The sequence below is a fragment of the Sminthopsis crassicaudata genome, chromosome 2, assembly GCF_048593235.1.
Source record: "Sminthopsis crassicaudata isolate SCR6 chromosome 2, ASM4859323v1, whole genome shotgun sequence".
Taxonomy (NCBI): domain Eukaryota; kingdom Metazoa; phylum Chordata; class Mammalia; order Dasyuromorphia; family Dasyuridae; genus Sminthopsis; species Sminthopsis crassicaudata.
The window spans coordinates 637,114,753-637,141,616 of record NC_133618.1 but is presented as its reverse complement, the minus strand read 5'-3'; the positions used below and the strand labels follow the sequence as shown (position 1 = coordinate 637,141,616).

The 26,864-nt window shown below is 33.9% G+C and overlaps 1 protein-coding gene across 2 annotated transcripts in view; it reads right to left on the bottom strand.

Annotated features, from left to right (window-relative positions):
* Window positions 1-26,864, bottom strand: part of CTNNA3 (catenin alpha 3) — a 2,038,107-nt gene that overhangs the window by 1,009,941 nt on the left and 1,001,302 nt on the right. For both annotated transcript variants that reach the window (XM_074296610.1, XM_074296611.1), the window contains exon 9: window positions 11,053-11,205. In XM_074296610.1, coding sequence (XP_074152711.1) covers window positions 11,053-11,205 — 153 coding nt within the window. The remainder of the gene's footprint in view (window positions 1-11,052; window positions 11,206-26,864) is intronic.

Sequence of the window (26,864 nt, the reverse complement as noted above, 5' to 3'; positions counted from 1 at the left end):
CCTGTTCCAAACTTCCTTTTCAAACTCAGATTTGTTCCCAGATTAACGACATTTAGGGCTTTTATGCCATTTGGGTTTGTATCCACTCTTAACATTAAGATCACTGAATAGGGGACATATTTCTGGTACCCTCTAAATAGAATTCAAAGCATAACTCTCATATAAAAGCATTATTATATGTAGTGACTAGATCCTATGGTAATCCTAATATTTACATATATAATGGACAAAATTGGCTTTGTGGGATAGTTTATGAACTTACTCATCACATATGTTGGTACTATATAGGGAATGCATTCTTATTTTAAATTCCAGCTCTGCCACTTAATGACTATTTGATCATGGGCACAATGCTGTCACATATCTGGGAATTGGTAGGAGGAAGCAAAGAAGGAAGGAAGGAAGCAAGCAAGCAAGCAAGCAAGGAAGGGCAGGAAAGAAGGAGGGAGAGTAGAAGCAGTAAAGGAAGGCAAGAAGGAAGGAAAGGAAGGAAAAATAAATAATTATTTAATGTCTCATATATGCCATGCTCTTTGCTAAAAGTAGGCAACAGAGACAGAAAAATGAAGCCGACCTTACTGCCATGAAACTCCAATCCCACTCAGACATACAGGTAGCTTTTACATTAGGTCACTTCTAAAATCCCTTTCAACTCTTAAGCTATAATGAATTTATAAACATTTAAAACCTACCTTTTTAAAATCAACCATACAGCATTTATTTATTAAAAGTATACTATCACTTAGGGATTGAAAACAATTTTCATTAATTAGTTCTACCTAAGGTCCCTGGTTGCTGAGTAATTATAAATATTTAGATAATTTAGATAATAATTTAAAAGAATCACTAAAGATAGGTCAGCTTCTAATTCAAAAATTGTTGTTTTACTTTATTGTTAGTTAATTATTTTCAAATTTTTTTCATCATTGTATCTTGAATCTTCATTAAATTAGATGATATAGGTTTAGATCCTCAGGTTAATCCAGGCCAGCTCTAATAATCTCATCCAAATTTCCTATTATATAATTGAGAAATTTGTGGTGCAAAGAGGGGAAAGGATTTGCCTGAGGTCATACAGGAAACATCAGAATTCAAATTCAGCTACCAAGACTCAGAATTCAGTGGGCTTTTGCCTGTACCATTCAACTTTAACCTTTTTCAAATGTAAAACTTCTAAGGAATTTCTCCCTTTTCTCTTTTCTCCACTTGCAGAAGAAAAAAAAAATAAACCTGTTTTCTAGTAGGCTCTAATAAAGTTGTTTTCTTTGATGGAGAACTTATAGTAATCTTTAATTAGCAGATGACCTTAACCTAGTGCTTTTGGATTTCCAACATTTTATATAGACTATTTAATTTAAGCATTGAAGCAATCTAATTACTTAGATATGGTAGTTATTATCTTCAGGTGAAGAAACTGCAGTACACAGAGGCTTTAGGGCTTGCCCAGTGAGCAAGCACCAGAACTCAGAGTTGACAGGAAGGATGGACCTTTCTATTTTTGTCCATCTTCTCTCTCCTTGAAATCATGAAATATCTCCATTGGAAGGGAAGTTGAAAATCTCTTCTTCTAAATCCTTTATTTAAAAAAAAGGCATCTTAGCTCTTTGAGGTTTAAGATCACACAGTTAGATAGTGGTACAATGAAAATTTGATGGCAAATTATGGCATAAAGTGGTATTTTGGATACAGTAATTGTCCATTGATATTTTTCATTGAGAAATATCATCTTGATTGAGTATAAGGATTGGTACTGTTTGCACTGAAGGATGATGGGATAGAAAATTGTATTCTTTTTAATTTGCCAACTTTTGATTCCCAACACAATTTCTGGGGATGGGAACATCAATGAAAAATAAGTGGCCATTATATGCTGGGCATTTTCAGGCACTGGGAATACAAAAACAAGGTAAATTCATGCCCATCATCAAGGAGCTTTCAATCTAGTTGAGGGAAATGACATGTACACACACACACACAGACACACACAAATAGGTTTATGAACAAGAGATACAAAACCCAAGGTGATTTGAGGAGGAAGAAGACACTAAGACATGAGTGCAAGAGGAAACATCTTTAGAAGATGCTTAGTCTTGAAAGAAGGTAGGGATTCTAAGAAAATCAGGTGAAGAAAAAAGGTAGTCTTTCAAAAAATACTTGCTGGACTTGAGTGAAATGTTCCAGATTATCCAAACATCCATGTGAATGTCGATTAGAGTCCCAAACACGAGCAAACAATAAATAGGTACCAATCCACAGGATCTAGGCAATATCTTAGGAAAGGTGCGAAATTTCCACACAGGGTCTAAGGTCAGTTTGACTTTCTCATTATCAGAGCAAAATGAAGGACTGGAAAAGTTTGAGGAAGTAAAGTCAAGGAAGGACAATAATTAGAACCAAAGTATCTTGGATCTCAATTCTTTTATTTCTCAAAAGCCAGTAAATGAAATTTGGCAAGTCAGACATCCTCTGTTGCCATATAGAAGAAAGAGACTTAAAACAAACAAAAAAAAGGGACTCAGAGTTATGTTAGATATACCAAGTTCACAAACAATGGGACTTATTTCCATATCTCATCTGAAGCAGCCATAGGATCTCAAAAGTTTTGTTAGCTGAATAAAATTTTTGATTGAAACTAATCTAGAAAGACTTAAAGGACATTACTGGTGGCACCCTGAGATAAGTGTCTTTACCCAAACTCCAGTATCATCAGTTTTAAGAGTTGGAAGAGATGGCGTAGCCCATCTAATCCAGCCCATACATGAAAGGGTAATTGAATGCAGAGAGCTTCATTATTGTTCACTAATGATTCCTATAACCAAGCAAACCCAAAAAATGAAAATAAAAACAAAGGCAACAAGATGTCTTTCTATTCTATATGTCTTGCTTCTTCTTCTACAGTGATAGGAATATTCCTTTTTTATTTATTTTTAACACATGTTGCTTTATGAATCATGTTGGAAGAGAAAAATCAGGACAAAAGAGAAAAATCATGGGAGAGATAAAAAACAACAAAAAAAAGAAGAAAACATAGCATTTATTGATTTATATTCCATCTCCTTAGTTCTTTTTCTGGATGCAGATGGCATTTTCTGATCAAAGTCTATTGGGATTGCTTGGGATCACTGAACTACTGAGAAGAATCGTCTTTCATAGTTGATCGTCACACATTCTTGCTATTATTGTATACAATGTATTCCTGGTTCTGCTTGTTTCCCTCAACATCATTTCAAATAAATCTTTCTAGGCCTTTCTAATATAAGCTTGTTCATCATTTTTTGTAGAACAATAATATCCCATTATCTTCATAAACCACAATTTGTTCAACCATTCCCCAACTGATGGGCATCTATTCATTTTCCAATTTTTTGCTACCTCAAAAAGAGCTGCTGCAAACATTTTGCACAGATGGATCCTTTTCCCTCCTTTATGGGCAGATAGACCCAGTAATGATACTGCTGGGTCAAAGTTTATGCACAGTTTGACAGCCCTTTGGGCATATTTCCGGATTGCTCTTTAGACTGGTAGGATCATTTCATAACTCCACCAACAAAGCATTAGTGTCCCAGCTTTCCCATGTCCCCTCCAACATTTATCATTATCATTTCCTATCATCTTAGTCAATCTGAGAGGTATGAGGTAATATGAGGAAGTTTTAATTTGCATTTTTCTAATCAATAGTGATTCAGAGCATTTTTCATATAACTATATATGACCCTAATTTTGTGATAGGAAGATTCCTAGCTGTGGACACTAAATTTTCCTCTCATGATCAGTAAGAAAGTATGAATTACTGTAGCAAAAGTTAGAAGGAATCCTTTAGAATACAGAGTAAATTCCTTTTTGAAAGATTTAGGGGAGATCATAGATAAGAAACACTTAGCATGAAAGAGCATGGAGGAGATGACCATTAGTGGAGGTAGTAACCACAAGCTCCATCTCTATATCTTAGCAACCAATAGTCGGTTGTTAAATAACAGTAAGAGAAGCTCATAACCCAGGGATAAGGCCATCAAATTGGGTTCTACATCACTAAGGGGAAAACTCTACCTGCCTTCATATTCTCAAGAAAATAGAAGGAATATTCAAAAATTATAAGAAGAAGCAAATCACAATCATGTCTACATATAAATTAATCAAGATCCACATGTTGGCCAATTTTAATAAATGTTGATCTATCTGCCAATGTTACAGATCATGATGCATTCTTCCATTCTATTTCTGCCTAATGTACCTGTTATATCCCTCACTAAATGTGCACCTTTTGAGGGAAGAAACCTTGTTTTTGCCTTTCTTTACTTCTTCAACACTTGGCAGAGTGCCTGGCATATATTAACTGTTTAATTCATATCTATTGATTTATTGATTTATTGCTTGCCTGACTCTTGCCCAACTCCTCCTCCTGCTGTCCAATAGTAGGTGGACAATTCAAGGAATATTTAAATATCATAATATTATGTGTATATCATACTATTGTTTTTTTTTATTATTCTTTACTCTTAATATAAGGGCAACTGGTTCATTTATTCTGTTCTTATATCTCCCCAATAATAACCTTTATATTGTATCTCCTGCATAATTCATTGAGTGTTTTCCATTGAGGTCTTCCCATGCTCATCAGATGCTTCTCTATTACCCTTTAAATGAACGTCCATCAGTACATCTAATGTGACCAGACATGGCAAGCAAATGGTATGTTAAGCCTAGAACTGAACTGGAGGAGGACAATGTGACAAATTGCTTGCAGGAAAATTGCCCTGTTCTTTGCATGACCCTAAGATTCTCTGCAAATATCCATCTTTTTTGTTTGTTTATTTGGATGAACCCCCCCCCTTCCCAATGATACTGTACGGCTGCTGGTCAAGAACAGTCATTATTGCAGAGATTTAAGAAATATGCATATATATGTAAGTATACACAGAACTGGAGATATAAAGAGGTAGAGGCATTTTATTTTTTGTGAGCAGCACTTTATTTTTGTGAGCAAGTGATATTCCTCTTTGTTGGTCAAGAAAGAAAATTCAAGGTTACAGAGACAACTTAGATAGGATTATTGTCAAAGATCAGGGACAATCCTTCTAGAAATCAGGAAAATTCTCATCTGAAGTAATCTTTCTTAGCACGTGGGCTTTTTCTAAATCTGGAACACTATTCTGTGTGTGGGAACAATATGTTTTGTAGGATAGAGGGAAGTATTCTAATTAAATGTCCACCCACTTTTTCCTCCTGATAAAAGACTCCCCTGGAATTTGCTAAAATAAGGTTCCCCAAGACAGATGAGTTTTTGATGAGTAAGTCAAAAGCCGAGGAAACCTTCAAAGGCTATGAGGTAACTACACTTTTTCTTGATTCACGGACCTCTGAATGCTTATATCGTCGTCGTCGTCATCATCATCATCATCATCATCATCATCATCATCATCTTCCTCATCTCCACCACTTCTTACCCTTATTATTCTTGTTTCTCTATTAGCACATTATTTTTCTTCATCTCAATTATTATCCTCTTTCCTCATCATTACCAATACTATCATTGACAACTGCTATTAAAAAATTCATGTGCTGCAGCTGAGATTTTATTATTTGCCTGAGAATCCAGCAGTTGAATTCAATATGTACTGAACACAAATTGCAATGTGATTCTGAAATAATGGGAAGGCCTTTTTTAAAAAGAGTTGATTTAAGGAGAAGATTAAATAATAGTAATTAAAATAAACAATACTACAAACTAAATGCAATGTCTTTCTTATGCCTAATAGTTTTATTGCCACCTTGAAGCTCTGGTGAAGTTCTCGGAGGAGCACAAAGCACATTAAAGATACTGCTGAATTTTCCCAACCTCCCTGTGAGGTAAGTTTGGAGCAAAAATTAGTGACTGAAATTGGTTTTAAGTTGGAAATGTCTATAGCTAACACCAGGGGGGAGTTATTTAGGTATATAGTTGTTTAACTACTATGCTCATATCTGGGGATGCAAATTAGGGAGAGCCTGGAATCATGGTATTGGTATCTTATTGGAGCTGATACAGTGCCTGGAATACAGAAGTTGCTTAATATATGTTTGTTGAATTTAAGTGTATTGCATAAAAGACAGTCTAATTCAACCCTCTAGCTTTACACATAAAATGACAGCTAATTAGAAGTGGTCTAGCAGAGGAATATTTCTAGAATCAGAATCCTCCAAAGGTGAGGAACCTTAAATAATCAATAAACCTCTGTTTGCTCTCTTACCCTAATGGTGGATTCTCTGTCTACAATGGCAACCTAATGCGTCTCTGAACCACTGTAAACATTAGGACAGACCTCCTCATGCTGAGCCAAAACATGCTCTCTTATAACATGTTCCTGAATTCTACTTCTGGCTTCTGGGGTGAAACATAAGAGGGATAAACTTTTCTCTTTTTTCCCTTATGACAGCCTCTTACATGTTTGATCATGCCCTTCCAAAATCTTCTCTTCTCTAGTCAAAAGAAAACAAAAGAAAACAAACTAAAACACCAAAAATCAACTCTCCAGTTTCTTCAATGAAGCGAAAGAAAGAAAGTTTCATAGATAAATATTTCTGAAGGTTAGTGACAGGTGGCTGACATTCAAATTCATCTTTCACTCAAATCTATATTATCTTCTGGAAAATGGGGAAAGACAAAGAAGAAGACAACATAGTTCCTGTGCTTTATTATTGTGAATTTTTAAAATGTTAAATGCATACTTGATGATTGATGGAAATTAAATATTATTGGTGTATGTAATGTTGATAAATATTGTTCTAACTGACTGTGATGGAATAAATTAAGCTTGGGTGGGGGGTTCAGTCATTGTTTACAATGGCTATGACCCCTATCACTTGGGTGGTTGGGATTGATATAAACCCAACTTTTTAATATTCAATTTAAGTTTTACAGTTACTTGTTTATCATCTGGTCATACCCCCAATCCATTTCTTCATTTAATAGCATATCTGACCAGTTTCTCCAAATTTGGATCAGCACCCTCCCCAAGGGACCTGAAATGTTCGCCTCTTTATCCAGTTTTTCCCAACATGTATGTCTTTAGTTCCTCTAAAATGTATCTACGCATCTTTTGAATGTCCTAGAGCCATCACCCAATTGATGGAAGAATAAGTAAGTATCCACAATCTAGCCCATTTAATTCACTGTATATACTGTCTGACCCTAGACATTGGGCCGTGCTTCAGTTTTATGCCTCAGCCAGATATGAACTCAGGTCATTTTATGATCTCTGTGCTGTCACCCATATATCTTTTCCCTTCTCCCTTTCCACACACCAGAATAAAATATATTACCATGATTAGCTTTCCCTTTTACATGTTTGCTGTCACTTATCATATACATCACAATGTATAGACACTAAGTGGCACAGTGGATCTGGACCCTTTGACACTGGGAAAGTCACTTGATACTATTTGCCCCAGTTTCTTCATCTAAATAAAAGGGATACATTTTTAATTAAAAGAATTATTTTTTAAAGGAGAGACATAGAGGAACACAGCATGTAAAAAGGAAAGATTTTATTCTTCATGTGTGGAAAAGGGGAAGGGAGAAAATGTATGGGTAAAATCAAACAGATCATAAAATGGTCTAAGTTCCTATCTGATTAAGACATAAAACTGAAGTATAGCCCAATGTCTAGGGCCAGACAGTATATATAGTGAGATAAATGGCTTAAGTTGTAGATGCTTATTCTTTCATCAACTGAGTGATGACTCTAGGGCATTCCATAGATGGATAGGTTACATTTTAGAGGGATTAAAGGGAAATAACAAACCAATCCAGTATCTTTGCCAAGAAAACTAGTGGAATTCTAGAGTCAAAAATAACTGAAAAACAACAATGAGTCTATCAGTGGCTTTCAAAGGTTGTGCAGTAAGTACCATGCTAATGATACTCATAGGATGTAACCCAGGCTATGTAGATATTATACATGTGCAATTTCCTTGTAACTTAAATCTGGACTCGTACATGTGTGAGCTTCTTGTATCACAGTTCCTCAATGAAAGGAATAATATTGTGTAATGAAAGAAGTTACAGAACCTCTGATGTACATGCTGTTCTCACCTAGTCAAACACAAACTCTTTGAGTACAGGGACTTTTGTCACACTCTGTCTTTGTATCTTAGGAATCTAACAGAATTTCTAGTGAATAACAGGTATTTAGCAAATGTGTGAATTGAATGAAACTGAAAGTGAGAATAAAGATAGCATCAAGCCCTGATGAACAATGAATTGGGTGAGTTGTGCAACAAAAGCAATGAGGGAGAACAGATTATAGTTCATGAAATGAACAGGTATCCACAAAATAACAAAAACTACCAAAAAGATGGATTATCTGTGAAGGAAGAGACAGGCAATAGTCACACTTAATGTGAAACCCTGGAAGTAATAGAATCTAGCACAGGTAGATTCAGGTAGAAATCACTTAAATGAGAACATGGCTCCATTGGTACAAGTTAAATACAAATCAACCACTTATTTCATTCTATCACTGGAATATTTTTATAATATCCTTGTCTTTCCTCTTAAAGAAGGGCAGCTAAATGGCATAGAAGATAAAATACAAAGTACACTCAGAAAGACTCATGTTCCTCAGTTCAATCCAGCCTTCCACACTTACTGGCTGTGTGATCTTAAACAAGTATTTAACCCCATATGCCTTCATTTCCTCATCTTAAAAACTGAAAAGAAAATAGCATTTAGAATGAGGAACATCTAGATTCTCTCACACACTTACAAGCTAAGTAATTTAACTTACTAAGTTAAGTAAATAACCTTAACTTTGCTGGTCTTCAGTTTCACTGATTGTAAAATAGAAGTGACTGGACAAGATAATGTCTAAGATTCTTTGCAGCTTTAAATCTATAGTCCTATAATCCTGTGATGTTGTGTGGTCATTATTTGCTAAAAAATATTGCACAAAAACACAACTTGCCATCTTAATTTTTATCTGACTCTTACATTACAAATCTGTTGATTTTTACAAATCTCTGACAAACTCAGAAAAGGAATCAAGACTTGTAGTGTTCAAAGGAGCAAACTCTCCATTCCTACCTCTGGAGTTTAGCTTAAAATCTGGGAGTTTTTCTATCATTATGTTAAATTACTGGTCTAGGAAGGCTGTGGGAGGAGGCAGGGAATGAAGGTGTGAGTAGGAGATTACTTTTTTTTTTTTTTTTTAATAAAGGGAACTGGCACTGTCCCCTAAAAAAGAGACCATGAATAACTTCCACTCCCCAGGCTTCTGTTATGAACATGCTTGCCTCAATGTTTGGAGTAAATTAGTGATGATTTTCTAGATTGCTTTGGTTATCAGCTCTTTTCAAACACAGCATTTCTAGGGGAGATCACCATCCTGTCTGCAATTTCTTTTTCATTTTCTTTTCTAAGACATCAAAGATGAGTGGCAGAGGAGTTTCTGTTTCGACAATATCTGGTCTCTCCTATATTTATATTTCTTAAGGTAATGAATGTTATTTCTTCTTTTTAGGTTTTACAAATAAAATAAAATTTCCAAAACACTAATATTTATGGTTTTGTTCTTTTAAATTGCTCGCAGATAAGAAAATCCCAGGAAATTTACAGTTGGAAGAGAACATGGGGAAGTATCTAAGTGGATTGCCTACACATAGGCCAGGGATCCTTGAGTAAATGGAGGAACAAAGTAATTACATTAGGTCCAGAAATGCATAAATAAGACAATATTCCCTCCTGTATGTAATTAAAATAACAATTCTCATGTAGAAATGCCCTAGTAGTATTCAGATGTAGGTAGATGTTATTGTGATTAATAAAATAGAAATTCACAGGAAATGTTATTGAATTTATGAATCTTTTGTCACTATGCATTTTTGCAACAACAAATGTCATTAATATGACTACTTGAATTGCAGAGACAAATTTAGACCCATTTCCAATAAAAAAAGTCTTCCTAACTATTAGGCTCATTGATAAAATGGAATGAACTGTCTCTGAATATAGTGGGCTTTCCTTCTTGGTAAGTCTTTAAACAAGTTGCTCTAGAAGAAAAGCTTTTGTAATAATGTTGCTTAGATAGTCACTGAGAGTTCTTCTAATCTAAGATCCTATATTTCTGTGGAAAGATGATAAACTAATCCCATGACATTTTTGACATAATAAAGAAATATTCTGAGTAGAGAAACTTCTTAGCCAATGATCTATTCCAATGCTTCCTTTTTTTTTTTTCAGCTGAGAGTACCAAGCTACAGAGTAGCAAAATTACTTACTCAGGCTCACAAAGCTAGGAAATGGTAAATCTAGAACACAAGTGTTCTGACTCTAAGTACAGTATCTTTTTCATTTGATCATCCTATGACTTCAAAAAGCAAAATGAACTAGGGCATCAAGGACTTTTAAAGCTGTAATGGAAAACATGTAATGGGGGAATAGCCCATATCATTTATATAATCAACCTCAGACTTGGATGAGCTGAAAGCTAGATACAACCGTCTCTTATAGCTTGAGATCTCTAAGTTGATAATTTTATATGGTTCAGGAATGATTTTATAAATATATAAATGGCCCTTGGCAGAAAAAAGGTTCCCCCTTTTTTTCTTTAAAGGAAAAGAATTTTCTTTCATAGCATGTGAAACTCTTACTTCTCTATAAAATCTTTTAGCCACATCAATTTTTCAAATGTAAATGCTTTTTCCCTTCCATGAGAGACTTTTAATATAAAATCATATATATGTATAATTTATTTATATATTGTACATAAATTTTCTAGAGGAAACCAGAGGAAAAAGAGTTTATAGATCTATGTTCTAGTCTTATTTTTCTAAATAGTTGTGTGACCTTGGTTAAATTCAATTTCTTTATCTTAAAAACAAGAGAGTTGGATTAAATGCTCTCTAAGGAAATCAGGGTAATTACTAAAGAATATTTTAATTTGGGGGGTCATCCAATGAACTCTTTTTATTTGTTAACACTTTATTCATCAATGACATTTCCAAGAGATCTCACAATAAATCGAAACAACTATCCACTTTTCAGGTTCTATTTTGAAGAAGAGCTCACAAACTTACCTCAACAAGCCGGTTGGTGTGCTCACGAAATATAGCAGCATACTCTTTCATTTCCTTTTCTCTCCCATTCTTGGCTGCTTCAATGAGAACCAGAAGGGGGACTGTTGTGTCCAAGAAAGAGTCTGACACGTGGTCAATAATGGCCTTACGAAGCTACAGCAAGAGGGAAAAACAAACAACGACAACAAAAAAACATTCTTTTAGTTAAGTTTTCATTTGTACTCCATTCTGTAAACTGTTCCAGTTATAGTGTCACATAAAGAAATCACAGAATATAGAACTATAAAAGACCTTGGACAGCTCCCATCTCTGATTTTTTTTTTTTTTTTCATTAGTGGTCCTCTTTTCCTGGAATGCATTCTCTCTTTGTTTCTCTCTTAAAATGTCTAGTTTCCTTCAAAATTCATCGTTCTAGATTCAGGATTCTCTGATCTCCCCAAGTAATTAGGGGCATTTCTCACCGAAAAAAATAACATGTAATAATAGCATATGTGTGTATGTACCTATAAACATAGGTATGTACATATGTGTAATAGTTATATTCAAATATCCTCTCTTCAAAATGAATGCAAGCTCCTTGAAAGACAGGATAATTTGTTTCCCTCATTTCTCCATCAATAATCAAAGTACCTAGAAAACCTTATGTTTGATCCAAGAGATGACAGGAAGCCATAAGTTTAGTTGCTAGGTGACATTGTCAGATGTACACTTTAGAAAGATACAGTTGAATGAAGAATCAACTGGATTGGGTAAAAGACAAGGCAAGGGAAAGAACCAGAAGGTTATTATAATAGTCCAGATGTGAGATGATTACAGCCTACAACAGAATAGTGGTGGCAATGTTGAAGGAGAGATGGGGACATGTTCAAGGGATGGCTTTGAAAAGTGACTAAAAAATCTTGGATAGAAAGGGGCAGAGTAAGTTATTGAGATGGCAGCTAAGGGTAGCTCCAAAGATGGTAGTATCTTTGATAATGACTGGGAAGCTCAAAGGATAGGAGGGTTTGGAGGGAATAGATATGGAGGGAGTTTAAGATGTCTATATAGCATTCAATTTGAGAGATAAGAAAGAGAGCTTAGAGATAAAAAAAAATGACCTGAGAATCATCACCATAAAGATGATAATTGAAATCAGGAGAGTTGATGGGATGGCCAAATGAAAACACAGAGAGGGAGCTGAAATAAAACTGAGGGAAAGGATAATTTCCCCCACAACAGACTGAAATATTAGGTATAACAAGTATCATTAGTCCCATTTACAGAAAACTGAATTTCATAAAAGTGAAATGGACCATCCAGGATCATCTATGAGGATCTTCTGTGCTGGGCTGAGAAATCTGGCCTCCTGAATCTGAAGCCATTGTTCTTTGTACCCCTGCCTCCCTAGAAAAAGTATACCATGAATGAAAATAACAGCTGCAGCATGTCAAAACCTCCTGTGAGAATAACAAGTGTTTCCTGATGAAGACAGTAAATTTAGCCTTACCACAATCATATGATTGCTCTTCAAAGGTCCATATTTTTCCCTTCGTTATGCTTAACACCAAGGTCAGACTGTAAGTTAGAATGTCCCCATATGCCCAAACATCCCGGCATTAAAATATTTACCCGCTTCTGTACACATGACTCTACAACGTGTATTTTCATAATTGCAAAATTATAAAATGTTTTCTACCTTGTTGGAGGAGCTGACAATAAATTTTGATTAGCTAAATTGTAGACTTCATGGTAATTAAACCAACTGAGATCACCGATTATGCCAGTTGATAACAGATTAATAGAGCAAGGAGAATAATAAATGAGCCTGATGTCCAATTTTCTCCATTTACATTAATTGTTCTTGCACTCCCAGCTTAAATTATTAAACAAGTTGAACATTCTGCTACAAATTAGTTCTTTTAAATTAGATTTCATGTAAGCTCATAAGTGACAGTCAGGCAATTACCCAGCTCCACAGATATTTGCTGAGTTCTAAACCCACCCAAGAAAAATGAATATATTTTACCCAAATAATGTTGAGCTCTGTAAGAATCATGCAAGGCAGCATCAGAGTTAACAGCAATGATAATAAGAGTCCCCCAAAGCATCAGGGGAACAGCTTATTAAATTTAACCATTGCCACCTACAAAACAACGAGCCATTTTCTAAATAAAAAATGTTTTCTAATATCTAAACATATACATATATATGATATTTATGTATAGTATGTAAATATATGTAAAATTACATTTATAAATTTTATATATATACCTTATGTATCTGCATGTCTGTATAGATTTGCATATGTGTGCATATGTACACACATAATGATGTTTTAAAAAACAACAAGGCAACTCGATCTAATTCTGTGAACATGAAAATGAGAAAGAAGTCTTCAAGAGTCAGAAGAAAGAAATTTTTTGCCTATCAAACTTTCAAATTAAATTCCATAAGATCAGAGATCTAGAGATGGGAGAGATCCCAAAGATCATCTATTCCAATTTCCTCATTTTACAAAAACAAACAAACAAACAAAGGAAATTTAGACTAGTGTTTAATCTAAAAATCATTTCAGCATTTATTCTTTACAAGGAATGGTGCTATGTACAATGGATAGAACAATGAAGCTCCAATCATGAGAACATGAATTCAAACTCAACTTCAGATCTTAATGTCAATGAGACTCTGGGCAAATGATATAACTTTTGTCTGTGTAGTTTTCTCACTTGTAAAATCAGGATAATAATAGTATGTATCTCACAGAGTTGTGGTGAAGATCAAGGGAGATAATATGTGTAAGATAATTATAACAGTGTTTGGTATGTATAAATACTTCTTACATTTACCCTTATAAAAATAACATGAGACAGCTCCTGATCAGTTAGTTATAAGCGGATAATTGTTCAAAAGAGTCATATTTTACTGATCTAGTTTCTCCCTCAAAAGATAAAGATAAAACATTCTCCATTTCTTCTTATCCACAGTGTGTCTTTCTATTTATCCTCCAGAGAGCACCTTCTCAATTTGTGGAAGCTTTCCCAAAGCATTTTAATGTTCAGATCCTACTACCATGGGTAGCTAGGAAGGAGGTAGCGAGCTTGCTCAGAAGATAGAGAACTGGACCTGGAGTCAGGAAATTGAGATTCAATCTAGCATTAGCCACTTAATAGATATGTGACTTTACCAAGAAAACCCCAGGGACATTATGATTTATAAGGTCAAGAAGAGTTGAACATGACTGAAAGATTGAACAAAAACAAACCAAATGCTTAGATCACTCAGATACTATTTCTGTTTCCTGTTATAGGTGATCATACCATCTTTTTGTTCTATTCATATATTTCCTAGAAAATACCCCAGATTGCATCCTAGTGTATTTATGCCCAATGGATATTCATCAGTGTTGTGACCACCATAATTTTGATTCCATAGGAATTACAGAATCCCATGATTTACAAACATATAACTTTATTAAGGGAATATTAGTAATGAAAATGAATTTTTGTGTCAGTAAGAAATTTAGATTGTAAAAGAGAATTTCTATAATAATATACCACGTATGAACAAATGGAGAATAATGATGGGGAAAAAAAAGAAGAGGAAGGAGAAAAAGGAAAAGGAGAACTTGAAAGGGGAGGAGGAGGGAGAATGAAAGGAGGAGGTATACATAGTACTTTAAAGTGTGAAAAATATTTTGTTCCATTAATTCTGTCTAGTTAAGTGGTTCTAATTTTATAGAGGGGAAAACTGATGTGCAGAGAGATCAAGTGCCATATATCCTTTAGGCAGGGACAGAGTCTGAATCTGTATCTAAATAATCTGGCTATAAAACCAATCCTCTTTTCTTCTGTATCACTTTTTTATTACAAACATTTATTTTATACACCTGCTGTGTGCGGAAATGCTCAAAGTAGGGTATAGATGAAGTTTACCTAAGACGTGATCACTGTACTCAAGAAGCTTGGTGCGGGTACTAACGACAGTCCCAGAAAAAACACAGTTAGAAGCAGACCAAATATAAACTGAATATCTCATATTCTTACTATGGTATCTTAGAGGGAAGATAGCTAATGATAATAATGTATCAGATATAACAGAATCTGAGTTGGGTTTTAAAGAAATATATACTTTATTTGACTGGAGAGATAGTGGTCTCTGGGTACAGAATGTTATATTTGTCTATCAATCTACCTACGTATCTATATATAAATGTCATAATCAACGTCCCATTGGCTACATTGCTTACACTTTTATATTTTCATATGTACATATGAATATATATACATGAAAATATATATACATATGTATGTATGTATATATAATCAATGTCCCAATGTCTACATTGCTTTTATTTTCTTTTTAAAACTTTATTGCATAAGAAGATTCACTGGGAATTAAGGAAGGGGCATATCTTAAATTGTATGCAATAGAAAAACAAAAGACATCAATAAAATGAGAAGGAGAAACACAAGGAAAGTCTCTAGGATATCTGAAGTCTAGTATTTGTTAGATGACCACAATGAAGGGCTGGGATAGAGGACCTGAGAAGGCTGATCGGGGCAGGGATGGGGGGCAATCACAAAAGGGAAGAAGTCTACTAGGTAGTTTCTCACTTTAATAAAAAAAATTTTGCTCATTAAGTTAGAGCTAAGTGAACTCAGTTGTTTTTATAGTTCTTAAGAAATCTAAATTTTGTCAGCACTTTCAAAGATGCCCTGATCATCCTGCTGTATTGATGCACTGGCCATCACCTCTTGCCATCTTTTTTTCCCTATAGTCCCTTCCCTGGTTGACTTTATTTTCTTCCTTTTCTTCCCCAATTCTATTTTACCTGACTTTCACTTGCATCTTCTGAAGAAGCAATTGGAATCAGAAAGCAAGATGCTGTATATCTAAACAGGTAATCCACCATTAATTCCTAAAGAAGCTTTTTACTCAAACTCTTGACAAGAGTTTATTGTTAAGCAAGTCTAGAATCCATTTCCATATCAGGTATGTTGCTTGGTAGACAATGGGAAGATGGAAAAGGATTAGAAATAGAATTAGAATACCTTAAGCAGAATAAACTCAGACTGATCTGTTACAAGACTCCTAATTCTATTTTGAAAAGGAGCAAGCTTGCCAACATAATTACAATACCTAACAGCATGGAAGCACTGAATTTGAGTTACCACATTTCTGTTGTGACATGAATTTGTAGTGTGCTATCACCTCACCCTACTGCTCCAAATCAAGAATTTCTAAAGGATACCCAACTCATCTCAATTAATCTTATATTATTTCCCTGATCCAGTGACATATTGCATTCCTTTTTGGGGCAAATCAGCCTGACCAGGCTGGCATGTATCTTTGCCATTGCTCAAGACCATAGGCTCATCTTTTTTTTTTTTTCCTGTCATGTACTCTTTTGTCAATCTGTAGAACTTTATGGACCTCTTTATAGAATATTATACCAATAATACAATTATTAGTAATTCCATTTTATAGATGAGTAAATTGAGGCACAAAGAGGCTAAATCATTTGTATATTTTCATTCAATCTAAAAGTGTGGAAGAAAGTAACTGAAATTCAGTTTCTTCAAAACCAGTAATCTTTAAATTCCATTCACAATGCAATGTGAGTATTATTTCCTCCATTTTGCAGACAAGGAAACTGAGTTTGAGGGTCATAGACATGGAAATAAAAGTATAAGGAAATTTATTGACCCTTTAAAACAACACCTTCACATTAACACTGAAGATATAAAAATGGAAGGCAAGTTAATTATTGAAGATCCCACCAGAGGAAAAATTTGAGTCTAGGTCTTTTGAGTTCATAAAGCTATGAAGTATCTGACTTGTTATGGGAATCTGACTTCTGGGCAGCCATGTAGCACAGAGTACCAGGCCTGCAGTCAAGAAGACTCATCTTCCAAAGTTCAAATTTGGCTTTATAATCTATATGACCCTGGGGAAATCATTTAACATTATTTATCTCAGTTTCCTCATCAATAAAAGGAGCTGGAGAATAAAATGGGAAACCACTCCAACAATTTGCCAAGAAAACTTCCAAAAGGATCACAAAGACAAAGAACAAAATCTTCCTCCACTTTGTGTCCTTCCTTCTGTTCCATATTGTCTATGCTAAATATGTGATTTTAAGGATGGCAACTAAGAAGCAGCATTTAATCCTTAATGTCAAGACTACTGTGCACTCTGCATTTAATAAGAACAGGAAAGTATGGATGTTGAGAAACTAGATCATTAATCTTGGCTTCTAACCAACATCGTGTTATATTTGCTAGGTGTCTTTATCCACATTTGTTCTTTGCACTTCTAAGAGTTATGAAACTGTTGAGTTCTTGAATTCTAAGAAAAACCTTTTCACTTTATTCAGTGAATTTTTTTAAACAGTACAAAGTAATAGAATAGTCACACATAAAACAATATATATATGTATATATGTAGGAATATTTGCATATTCATCCAAGTATATATATATATATATATATATATATATATATATATATATATATATATATATGTAGAGAGATACATGTATCTATCTATAATACCTATATGTATAAATCCATATAACATTTTAAGTATGTATATATGAATATATGTATAAATAGCTTTATGGCAGATGTATGCATAAATGCGTATATATATATATATGTATATGTATGTATAAATGTGTGTGTGCCTGTTTATGTATATTACAAATGAAATGAAGACTTTTGAAAATCTCCTGTCAATTTGGGGCATGGAACAACTAAACAAGCAGAAAGTTGAGGCAAAAAAGACCACAGTAGGAAAGCCTGATATTTGGGTAGAGTTTTATCAGAAATAAATATGGACAACATAAGAATTCTGGATGTTAGGTACAATATTACTGCTCTCTTTGTACCCTTTGTGGAAACTGAGGTTGAAAAAAAAGTGACTAGGTCACCATCATAAACATAGGCTTCACATATTGGTTTCACTCCACCTCAGCCCACATATCCAAATATATAACAAATTATATAGTCTCTAGGATCAAAAATACTTTTCTTAACTGATCACTCTACTTCAAGTTAATCACTCTACTTCAGGTCCTTGTCCTCTGTAATTTTATGTACAATTCACACCAAATTGTTTCTTTGCTACCTTTCATCTCTCATTCATTCTGTATCAAGTACCAAAATGACTTCCCTTAAGTACTAGCCTGACCATATCATTCCCATCCTTCACAATCACCCATGACTGCATTTCACCTCTAACATTAAATAGAACTTGCTCTGTTTATCCATCTAAGGCCTTCATAATCTGATCCCAAGTACATTTCGGACATTTTATTCATTACTTCTCTTCCTAGTGTTTCCAAGTAAGGCTTTTCTCACTGTTGTTCATATATGACACTCTAGTGTTGACTAATTTATCATTGAAATGGCTGAATTCTTTCCAGGAGTTTTCTCCTTCCTCATATGTGCATCTTAGAATCTCTTGTCCCCTTTGAGACTTAGTTAAAACACCTCTTTTTATGTGATATCTCTCTTGATATTCTTACTCTGCCCTGAGACAGGGTCCTATTTTACAAACTGACATTCTATTTATGTTGCATATTGGTTATTTATACATATAAACACATGTAAATATATATGTGTTCAGAGATATATAGATGTATTTAGGTGTTATATGTATATGCACACATGTGTGCTCTGTTTCCTTCAATAGTGTGTAAGTGGAGGAATGGACTGTTTCATTTTTGTATGCCAATGCCTAGCACAGTAGTTGGTATGTATCAGGCATTTAATAGATAAACTTACTAAATAAATATTTTTCCATCACTAAAATCCTTTATACTTTCAAATTATTAAACATTTGATATAGTGTTTCCTTATACCAAGATAAAGTCCAAATTAATTCCTGATTTAGTCATAAAAGGTGATAATATAAGTAAATTTAGAACAAAGGATAATCTATCTGTGAGATCTGTGGAGAATGAAAGAATTTATGGCCAGAGAAGAATTAGGAAATATTATGAAATGCAAAATAGATAATTTTGATTCCATTAAATTAAAAAGGGTTTACACAAACAAAGTCAATGCAGCTAAGAGTAAAAGGTAAGAGGAAAGCTGGAGAAAAATGTTTACAGCCAGTGTTCCTAATAAAGACCTCATTTCTAAACTACATAGAGAACTAACTCAGATTTATAAGAATTTATAAGAATACAAGAATATAAGTCCTCAAATTTATAAGAATACAAGTTCTCAATTGATAAATGTTCAAAGGATATAAACAGACAATTTTTAATTGGAAAAAATTAAAGTCATTTCTAGTCAAATTAAAATATGCTCTAAATCATTATTGATTAGAGGAATATAGATTAAAATAACTCTAAAGTACCACCTTATATCTCTCAGATTGGCTAAGATGACTGGAAAAGATAATGATAAATATTGGAGAGGATGTGGGAAAACTGGGACACCAATACATTGTTGGTAGAGTTGTGGAATGATCCAACCATTCTGGAGAGCAATTTGGAATTAAGCCCATGGGAACTCTGGAGTTTTGCATGTCATTTGATCCAGTGGTCTCACTGCTGGTTCTATATCTCAAGGAGATGATAAGGAAAGGAAGAGATTCTATATGTGTAGGAATGTGTGTGTGAGACAGTTCCTTTGTGTCAGGAAACTGGTAGTTGAGTGGATACCCATTGGTTGGGGAATGGCTGAATGAGTTTTGGTGTATGGAGGTAATGGAGTGTTGCTCTGTGGGAAATGATGAGTAGGCAGGCCAATATAAGAAGAGCCTGGAGGGGCTTGCATGAATTAATGCTGGATGAGGTGGGCAGAGTCAAAAGAGCATTGTACACAGTGGCAACAGGATTATGTGTGGATTGACTGTGATGGACTTGACTCTTCTCAGCAATGCAGTGATTCAGGGCAGTTTTCATGGATTTAGGATGGAAAATGCCAATCACATCTAAGGAGAGAGCTATGGAGACTAGATGTAGATCAAAGCACAGTGTTTTCACCTTTTTGATTATTTTTTTTCTTTCTTGTGTTTTTCCCTTTTTGATCTTATTATTATTATTATTATTTTTTGCACTGCAGGACCAATATGGAGATGTGTTTGGAAGGATAGCAAATATTTAGCTTATGTGTAATTGCTTGCTGTTTTGGGAAGTGGGGAAAGGGGAAGGAAGAAGAGAAATTTGGAACACAAGGTTTAAGGAGATGAATTTTGAGGATAAAAAAAAAGAAATAGTATTTTATCAATGGAGATGCTACTGAATGAGATTTTTGCCACCTGACTTAGTGGTGCCCCCAAGGAACTCCTGGCCTCTCCATCTAGCCAGTAGATAAATTCTCTTCTATATGTAATTACTCCTATTAGAATGTAAAATACCTAAGCATAGAGACGTTTTTGCCTTTCTTTGAATTTTTCCAGTGCTTAGCACAATTACTTGCACATAGTAAGTGCTTAATAAATATTTTCTATTAATTCATTTTCCAATAGATGTGGTCAAAAGACATCAAGCAATTCCTAAAAGAAGCGAGTAAAAGAATGTTCTAAAACAAATGTAATAGAAGAAGTAAAATAATTCTATAGTTTCACTTCATGACCAGTCAATTGGTAAAGATGACAAAATATAGCAATAGTCCACATTTTAGGAGCTGAGGAATGATGAAAACACAAACATAGAATTGGGAATTGGTTGAACCACCATGTTAAGGAAGTGATTAAAGTGTCCTTACCTTTTGACATAGAGATTTCACTGACAGGCATACTATAGCTAAAGGAGATAACTGACAATTTTTTTTTACTCCAAAATATTCATGTAAGCACATTTTGTCATAAAAAAGAACTGGGAAGCAAAATAGATACCAAATTAGGAGTGATTAAACAATCATCCATTAACAAAATGAAATAAAATTAGTATATTGCATGTTGAGAATAATAGGAAGATTCATATGACATTATCTGGTGGAGTTGTCCTCCATTTTGAAGAGGACCCAAATAATATCACTATATTTGAGAGCTGTGGATGATCAAACCAATATGAGTCGGGAATGTTCTACCATAGGTCAGGTACAAAAAAATCAATATAAACATCTAGGGTGAATTACATAAATTTGTGAATCTCACATTTCTTCAGACCACAATATAAACAGAACATAAAAAAATAAAATAAAAATGAAGTGATAATAACCAAGTTTAATTCCAAAGAAGGCATATGAAGGAGTAGCTTCATTCACTTATTTGCAGAGGTAAAAGACCATGTATTGGTATGAATGCATATGCCTGAATTTTTGGATGTGTAAATTAGTTTTATTGAACTACTATAACTGCTTCTTATTCTTTATTAAAAGGAAAAATTCTCTGGGTTGAGGGAATGCAATGGAAGTGTTTATAAACAAAAGAGAGTGTTTTAAAAGGAGTATTTCTTTTAGTATTTGAATGAATCTGCCTCCAAAAACTAAGCTCTTTCCCTAATACCTAAGGACCATCAACCAGGAAATATGATAGTGAAACAGCGAACAGCCCTCAAAGTGTAACAAAGATTCTTTGACTTTAGAGTTTGAAATGAACATAGAGAGTACCTTGTCTAAAACCCTCTTCTACATGGAGAAACTGAGATTTGACATAGCAGAGGTGAGTTTGCACCCAAGACTTCAGACTCTATGACTAATTATCTTTTTTTTCTCATAGAATTACTCTCAGAAATCTCTCTCAAGAAACTCAGCACCCACACTATTCCTTTGAATAAAAAAACTAAATGAAATTTTCTATAAGATTAGTGAAGACTCAGATGAGGCACAGGAGGGAAACATGAAAAAACAAAGGATGTAATAGTAGAAATTTCTATATCTCTCCTATATCTCTAAACACTTTCTTCCATCAAGTTGAGGAAGTCACTGAGGGAGTTGGGCTTATCTTCTCTCCTCTGAAGGAATACAATTAATGCCACTAATATAACAGATTATCAGTATTTTTCTCACCGGAAATGAATAAATATTTGGAAGATGATTTTGAGAAACAGTTGGATAAACTTAGCCAAGAACTATAGGGGTTAAATGACTCATATTGCTTTCTTAAATAACATTTTTTAATAACAAATGGCTCAGAGAAAGTGGGACACTGAATGGGAGAAGGCAGCAAAGGTCTCAGGCAGCTTCTTTTTTTCCTCTCTTTTTAATAGTATTTTATTTTTTCCCAATTACATGACAAAAAATTTTAGCACTCATTTTAACAAGATTTTGAATTCAAATTTTTTCCTCCTCTCTCCATCCCCTTTCCTAAAATAGCAAGCAATTTGATGTATGTTATAATCCTCTATTATGTAGAACATATTTCCATATTAATTACAGTTGTAAATGAAGAAATAGATCAAAAGAGAAAAAAACATGAAAAAGAATAGTAAAGTTTTTTTAAAAATGTGCTTCCATCCATATTCAAAGTCCATTAAAAAATCCATCAGTTATTTCTCTGGATGTGAATAGTATTTTCCTTCATGAGTTCCTTGTACTTGTCTTGGATCATTTTATGGCTGAGCCGAGCTCATAGCTGATCAACACACAATGCTATTGATACTATGTATGATGTTGTCCTGATTCTGCTCATTTTACTTTATATCAGTTCAACCAAATCATTCCGGTGTTTTTTGACATCTGCCTGTTTATCATGTCTTATTGCATAATATTTTTCCATTATGCTCATATACCATGGCTTGTTTAATCGTTATTCAATTGATGGGCATCCCATTAATTTTCAATATTTTGCCAGTACCAAAAGGGCTGCTATAAATCATTTTGGACATTAATATGATTTTCACTTTTGAAAATTATTTCTTTGGGACATTGAATTAGTAGTTATATTGCTGGATAGCACAATATACAGAGTTTGGTTGCCTTTTGGACATAGTTCCAAATTGCTCTCCAAAATGATTGGATCAATTCACAACTCCACTAACAGTGAATTAGTGTTCCAATTTTTCAATACCATCTTTAATATTTATCATTTTCCTATTTATTATATTATTCAATCTGATAAAAGTGAAATGGTACCTCAGAGTTATATTAATGTGTATTTCTCTAATCAAAAATGATTTAGGGTACTTCTTCATATGTCTGTAGATTACTTTGATTTCTTCTGAAAACTGCCTACTCATATCATTTGAACATTTATCAGTTGTGATGGCTTATATTCTTGTAAATTTGATTCACTTTTCTACATATTTCTATATATTTTCTATATATCAAAGAAACTTACTGTAAAGATTGCTTCCCAGCTTTCTGCTTTTCTTTCATTTGGTTGCATTGTTTTGGTTTTTGGTTATTGGGACAAAAGCTATTAAATTTAATGTAATCAAAATGATCTATTTTATGTTTCTTGTTTGATCATGGATTTTTCCTTACTCCATAACTTTGATAGGTAGACTCTTTGTTCTTTTTATTTACTTATGATGTTATCCTTTATGTCTAAATAATTTCTAGGTTTACTTTTACTTTTTCTGAGATTAGGATTGTTGTCACTGCTTTTTTTCTTTTTTACTTTAGCTGAAGCATAATTGATGTGGCTACAGTTCCTTATTTTTAGCTCTGTGTGTGTGTGTGTGCGTGTGTGTGTGTGTGTGTGTGTGTCCATGTTTGAAATGTGTTTGTTTTTTGTTTTCTGTTTTTTTTTTTTTTAAACAGCATATTGTAGGATTCGGGTTTTTGATCCACTCTGCTACCTGCTTCTATTTTATGGGAGAGCCCATGCCATTTACATTTATAATAATGATTACTAATAGTGTTTTTCACTCCATCCTGTCTTTCCTCCTATTTATCCTCTCTTTTTTTCCACCCTTTCCCTCCTTGAGAATATTGTGCTTCTGTCTATCACTTCTCCTGGTCTGCCTTCTCTTTTGTCAGGTTTTCCCCACCCCTCTTTGGTTAATTTCTTCCTCTCCTACTTTCTTGTCAGGTAAGACACATTTATATATTCAACTGATTATTTATACATATATAAAATCCCCTCTTTAAGCCAACACTTATAAGAGTAAATATTAAGAGATGCCCACATTCATCTATTCCTTTAAAGTAACAGGGTTTTTTGTGCCATTTCATTTGAATCAATATTCCATTCTATCTCCCTTCTATACCCAATAAACTTCTCTTTCTCATTTGTTAATTTTTATGCCGATCCCTTAAAAATCATTTTATACCTATAACCTCACTCTATGTATATTCCTTCTAGTTGAACCATTTTTGATAATTTTAAAAATAAATACAAGTATCATTTTTTCAAGTAGGGATATAAATAGTTCAGCTCCACTAAATCCATTGTTTTCTTTTTTTTTTTTCCTTTTTACTTGTTTTTAAAAGGTTTATTTTGGGTCTTGATATTGAAGATCAATTTTTTTTGTTGTTCAATTCTGGTATTCTTATGAAAGGCTGATTTTTTTTTAATTTCAAATGAATGACCATTTTCTCCCTTTAAGTATTGTGCTTAATTTCATTGGGCTGGTGATTCTTGGTTGTAGTCCTAACTTCTTTATCTTCCAGAATATTACTCCACAACCTTAGATTCTTTAATATCATAAGTGCTAAAAGCTATGTTATCCTGTTTGTGGCTCCCTGATGTTTGAATTGTTTCTTTCTGGCCATTTGCAGTATTTTTCCTTGACCTAAAACTTCTGAAATGTGTCTTTAAGATTTCTTAGAGTTTTGATTTGGTTAACTCTCTCCTGAGGTAATTGGTAGATTCTTTCAAAGCCCATTTTGCATTCTGGTTCCAGGATATTAGGGCATATTTTTTTTTTGATAATTTCTTGAAAGATACTGTCTAGGTCTTCTTTTTGATTATGGATTTGCTTTCATTGATACTTACATATCTCTGTACTTGGGCAAAATATCTTAGGAGATTGAGGCTATTGGATCATAAATCAAAAGTTATGGAATTTTAGTTTTGATGGAATCTCAAAAGTCATTTAGTGAAATCTTCAGTCTAAATAGAATGCTTTTTACAAAATTCCCAAGAAATAGTCCTTCAGTCTTTGCTTGAAGACCTCCAGTAAGAGAAAATTATCAACCCTCTAAATTAGCCCATTTCATCTTTAACAGTTGTACTTATTATAAAGTCATTTGAATATTGGTTTATTCTACTTTAATTTGAGGCAGTTTTCCCTCCTCCCTTCAGATTAAGTTGAATTATTTCTCTTTTAAATAGATGTCATTCCACTGATACTTTCTTAGCTCCCCAGGCTAGAATAGGAAAAAAAATATCTAACCCTTATTGCACATGATAGCCGTTCTGAAGGTAGAAATGACAGCATCCAAACCAAGCCTTTCATCATGAAATTAAGCATGCCAGTTCCTTCAGTTGATTGTCAAGGGGCCTACAGTACTAATAGTCCCTCTCTATATGTCCTTCAGTTTGTCAATTCCAGGGCTGCTCTGAGGCTTAAATGAGGTAATGGATGGCTTTTAGACTTTATAAACCTTGAAGCTCTATACAAATGCAGGATGTTGTTGTTGTTGTTGTGTTAGTCTTGTAATTATTGTTCCCTTGCATTCATCAGGCCTTGGTATGTTGATGATTTTATTTTCTGAACCTTCTTCTGCCCTCCAATCTAGCACAGTATTTCCAGGATAATATGGCAATGTGCTGGTATATGTATTATATCCCAACTCTCCAGAAAAAAATACATATAATTTTTAAGATAAATCTGCATTATTGACACGATCTTAAGTCTAGACAATAAAAAAGCAACAATGAATCAAAACCTGATTCATAATGTCTGGAAATTTCTGTAACTGTTCATAATAAAAATTAAGCGATCAACTCTTGATTGCTGGTATCAGCACAACCCTACTCAATTCCCTTCTAATATGTAACAACAACAACAAGAACTAAATGCAAGACTCCACTTATGGTCTGACTATTATAATATATATGAGCTCTCATTCTGGACTTTGTACATCTCAATACGACCCAGAATAACAATAGCCACTGTGATGGATCTTGACTTGCATTGAACTAATTGCAGATTTTTAATTTTTTTTTTACTAGATTAAAAAAATAAGGATAAGATGATGTTCTGGTTACACTGTATAATATATGGCGCAGGGTAACCAGAACAAAGCCAGAAAAGGCTGATAGGATTAATAAAGGCATAGAAGGTAATATATTGGGGCTTGGTTCTTTCTCCTGTTTATCAGAAGAATTTTACAAATTCTTATTCCCTTCCCACATGGAAGAACAATTCACTCTTATTTTAGCTTCTATATATCTGAGTGGTTATATTTCCTCTGGGGAGAGAATAATAAACACAGGTCCATCATGGCTAGAACAGGCTTGTTGGTGGAAATTTTAGCTATAATTCCTTTCTTCTTGCATGTTTCCCACCCACCTCTCATCTCTGTCTTTTGTTTCTATCAATATCATTAAAAGGCCATTTATTTTTATACAGAGGATTGAAGTAGCTGATGAAATTCTTGAGAAATATTCTAGGGAATAATTCTATATGGAGTGCTAGATGAAATTTGGAAGATCATAATTCAAACCCTCCCCCAGATACTTACTTGGATATTTTTTTAGGCAAATCTCTTAACTTGTCAAGCTTGGTTAGTTTATCTAGTGGATATAACTATAGCACTAATCTTTTGACAATGTTGTAAGGATTAAATGAGATAATCATATACAAATATTTAATAATATACAAGTATTATACATAAATAATATACAAAAGGTTTATTATTATTACCATTAAAGGCAAGCAGTAGCTACAAAGAGGCAGTTTGGCCACCTCATCAAGAACAGCCCTGCCAAATGAAAAGTGCTTCTTGTTTTTGATGAGGTTACCACATTGGAAAATGAGAACA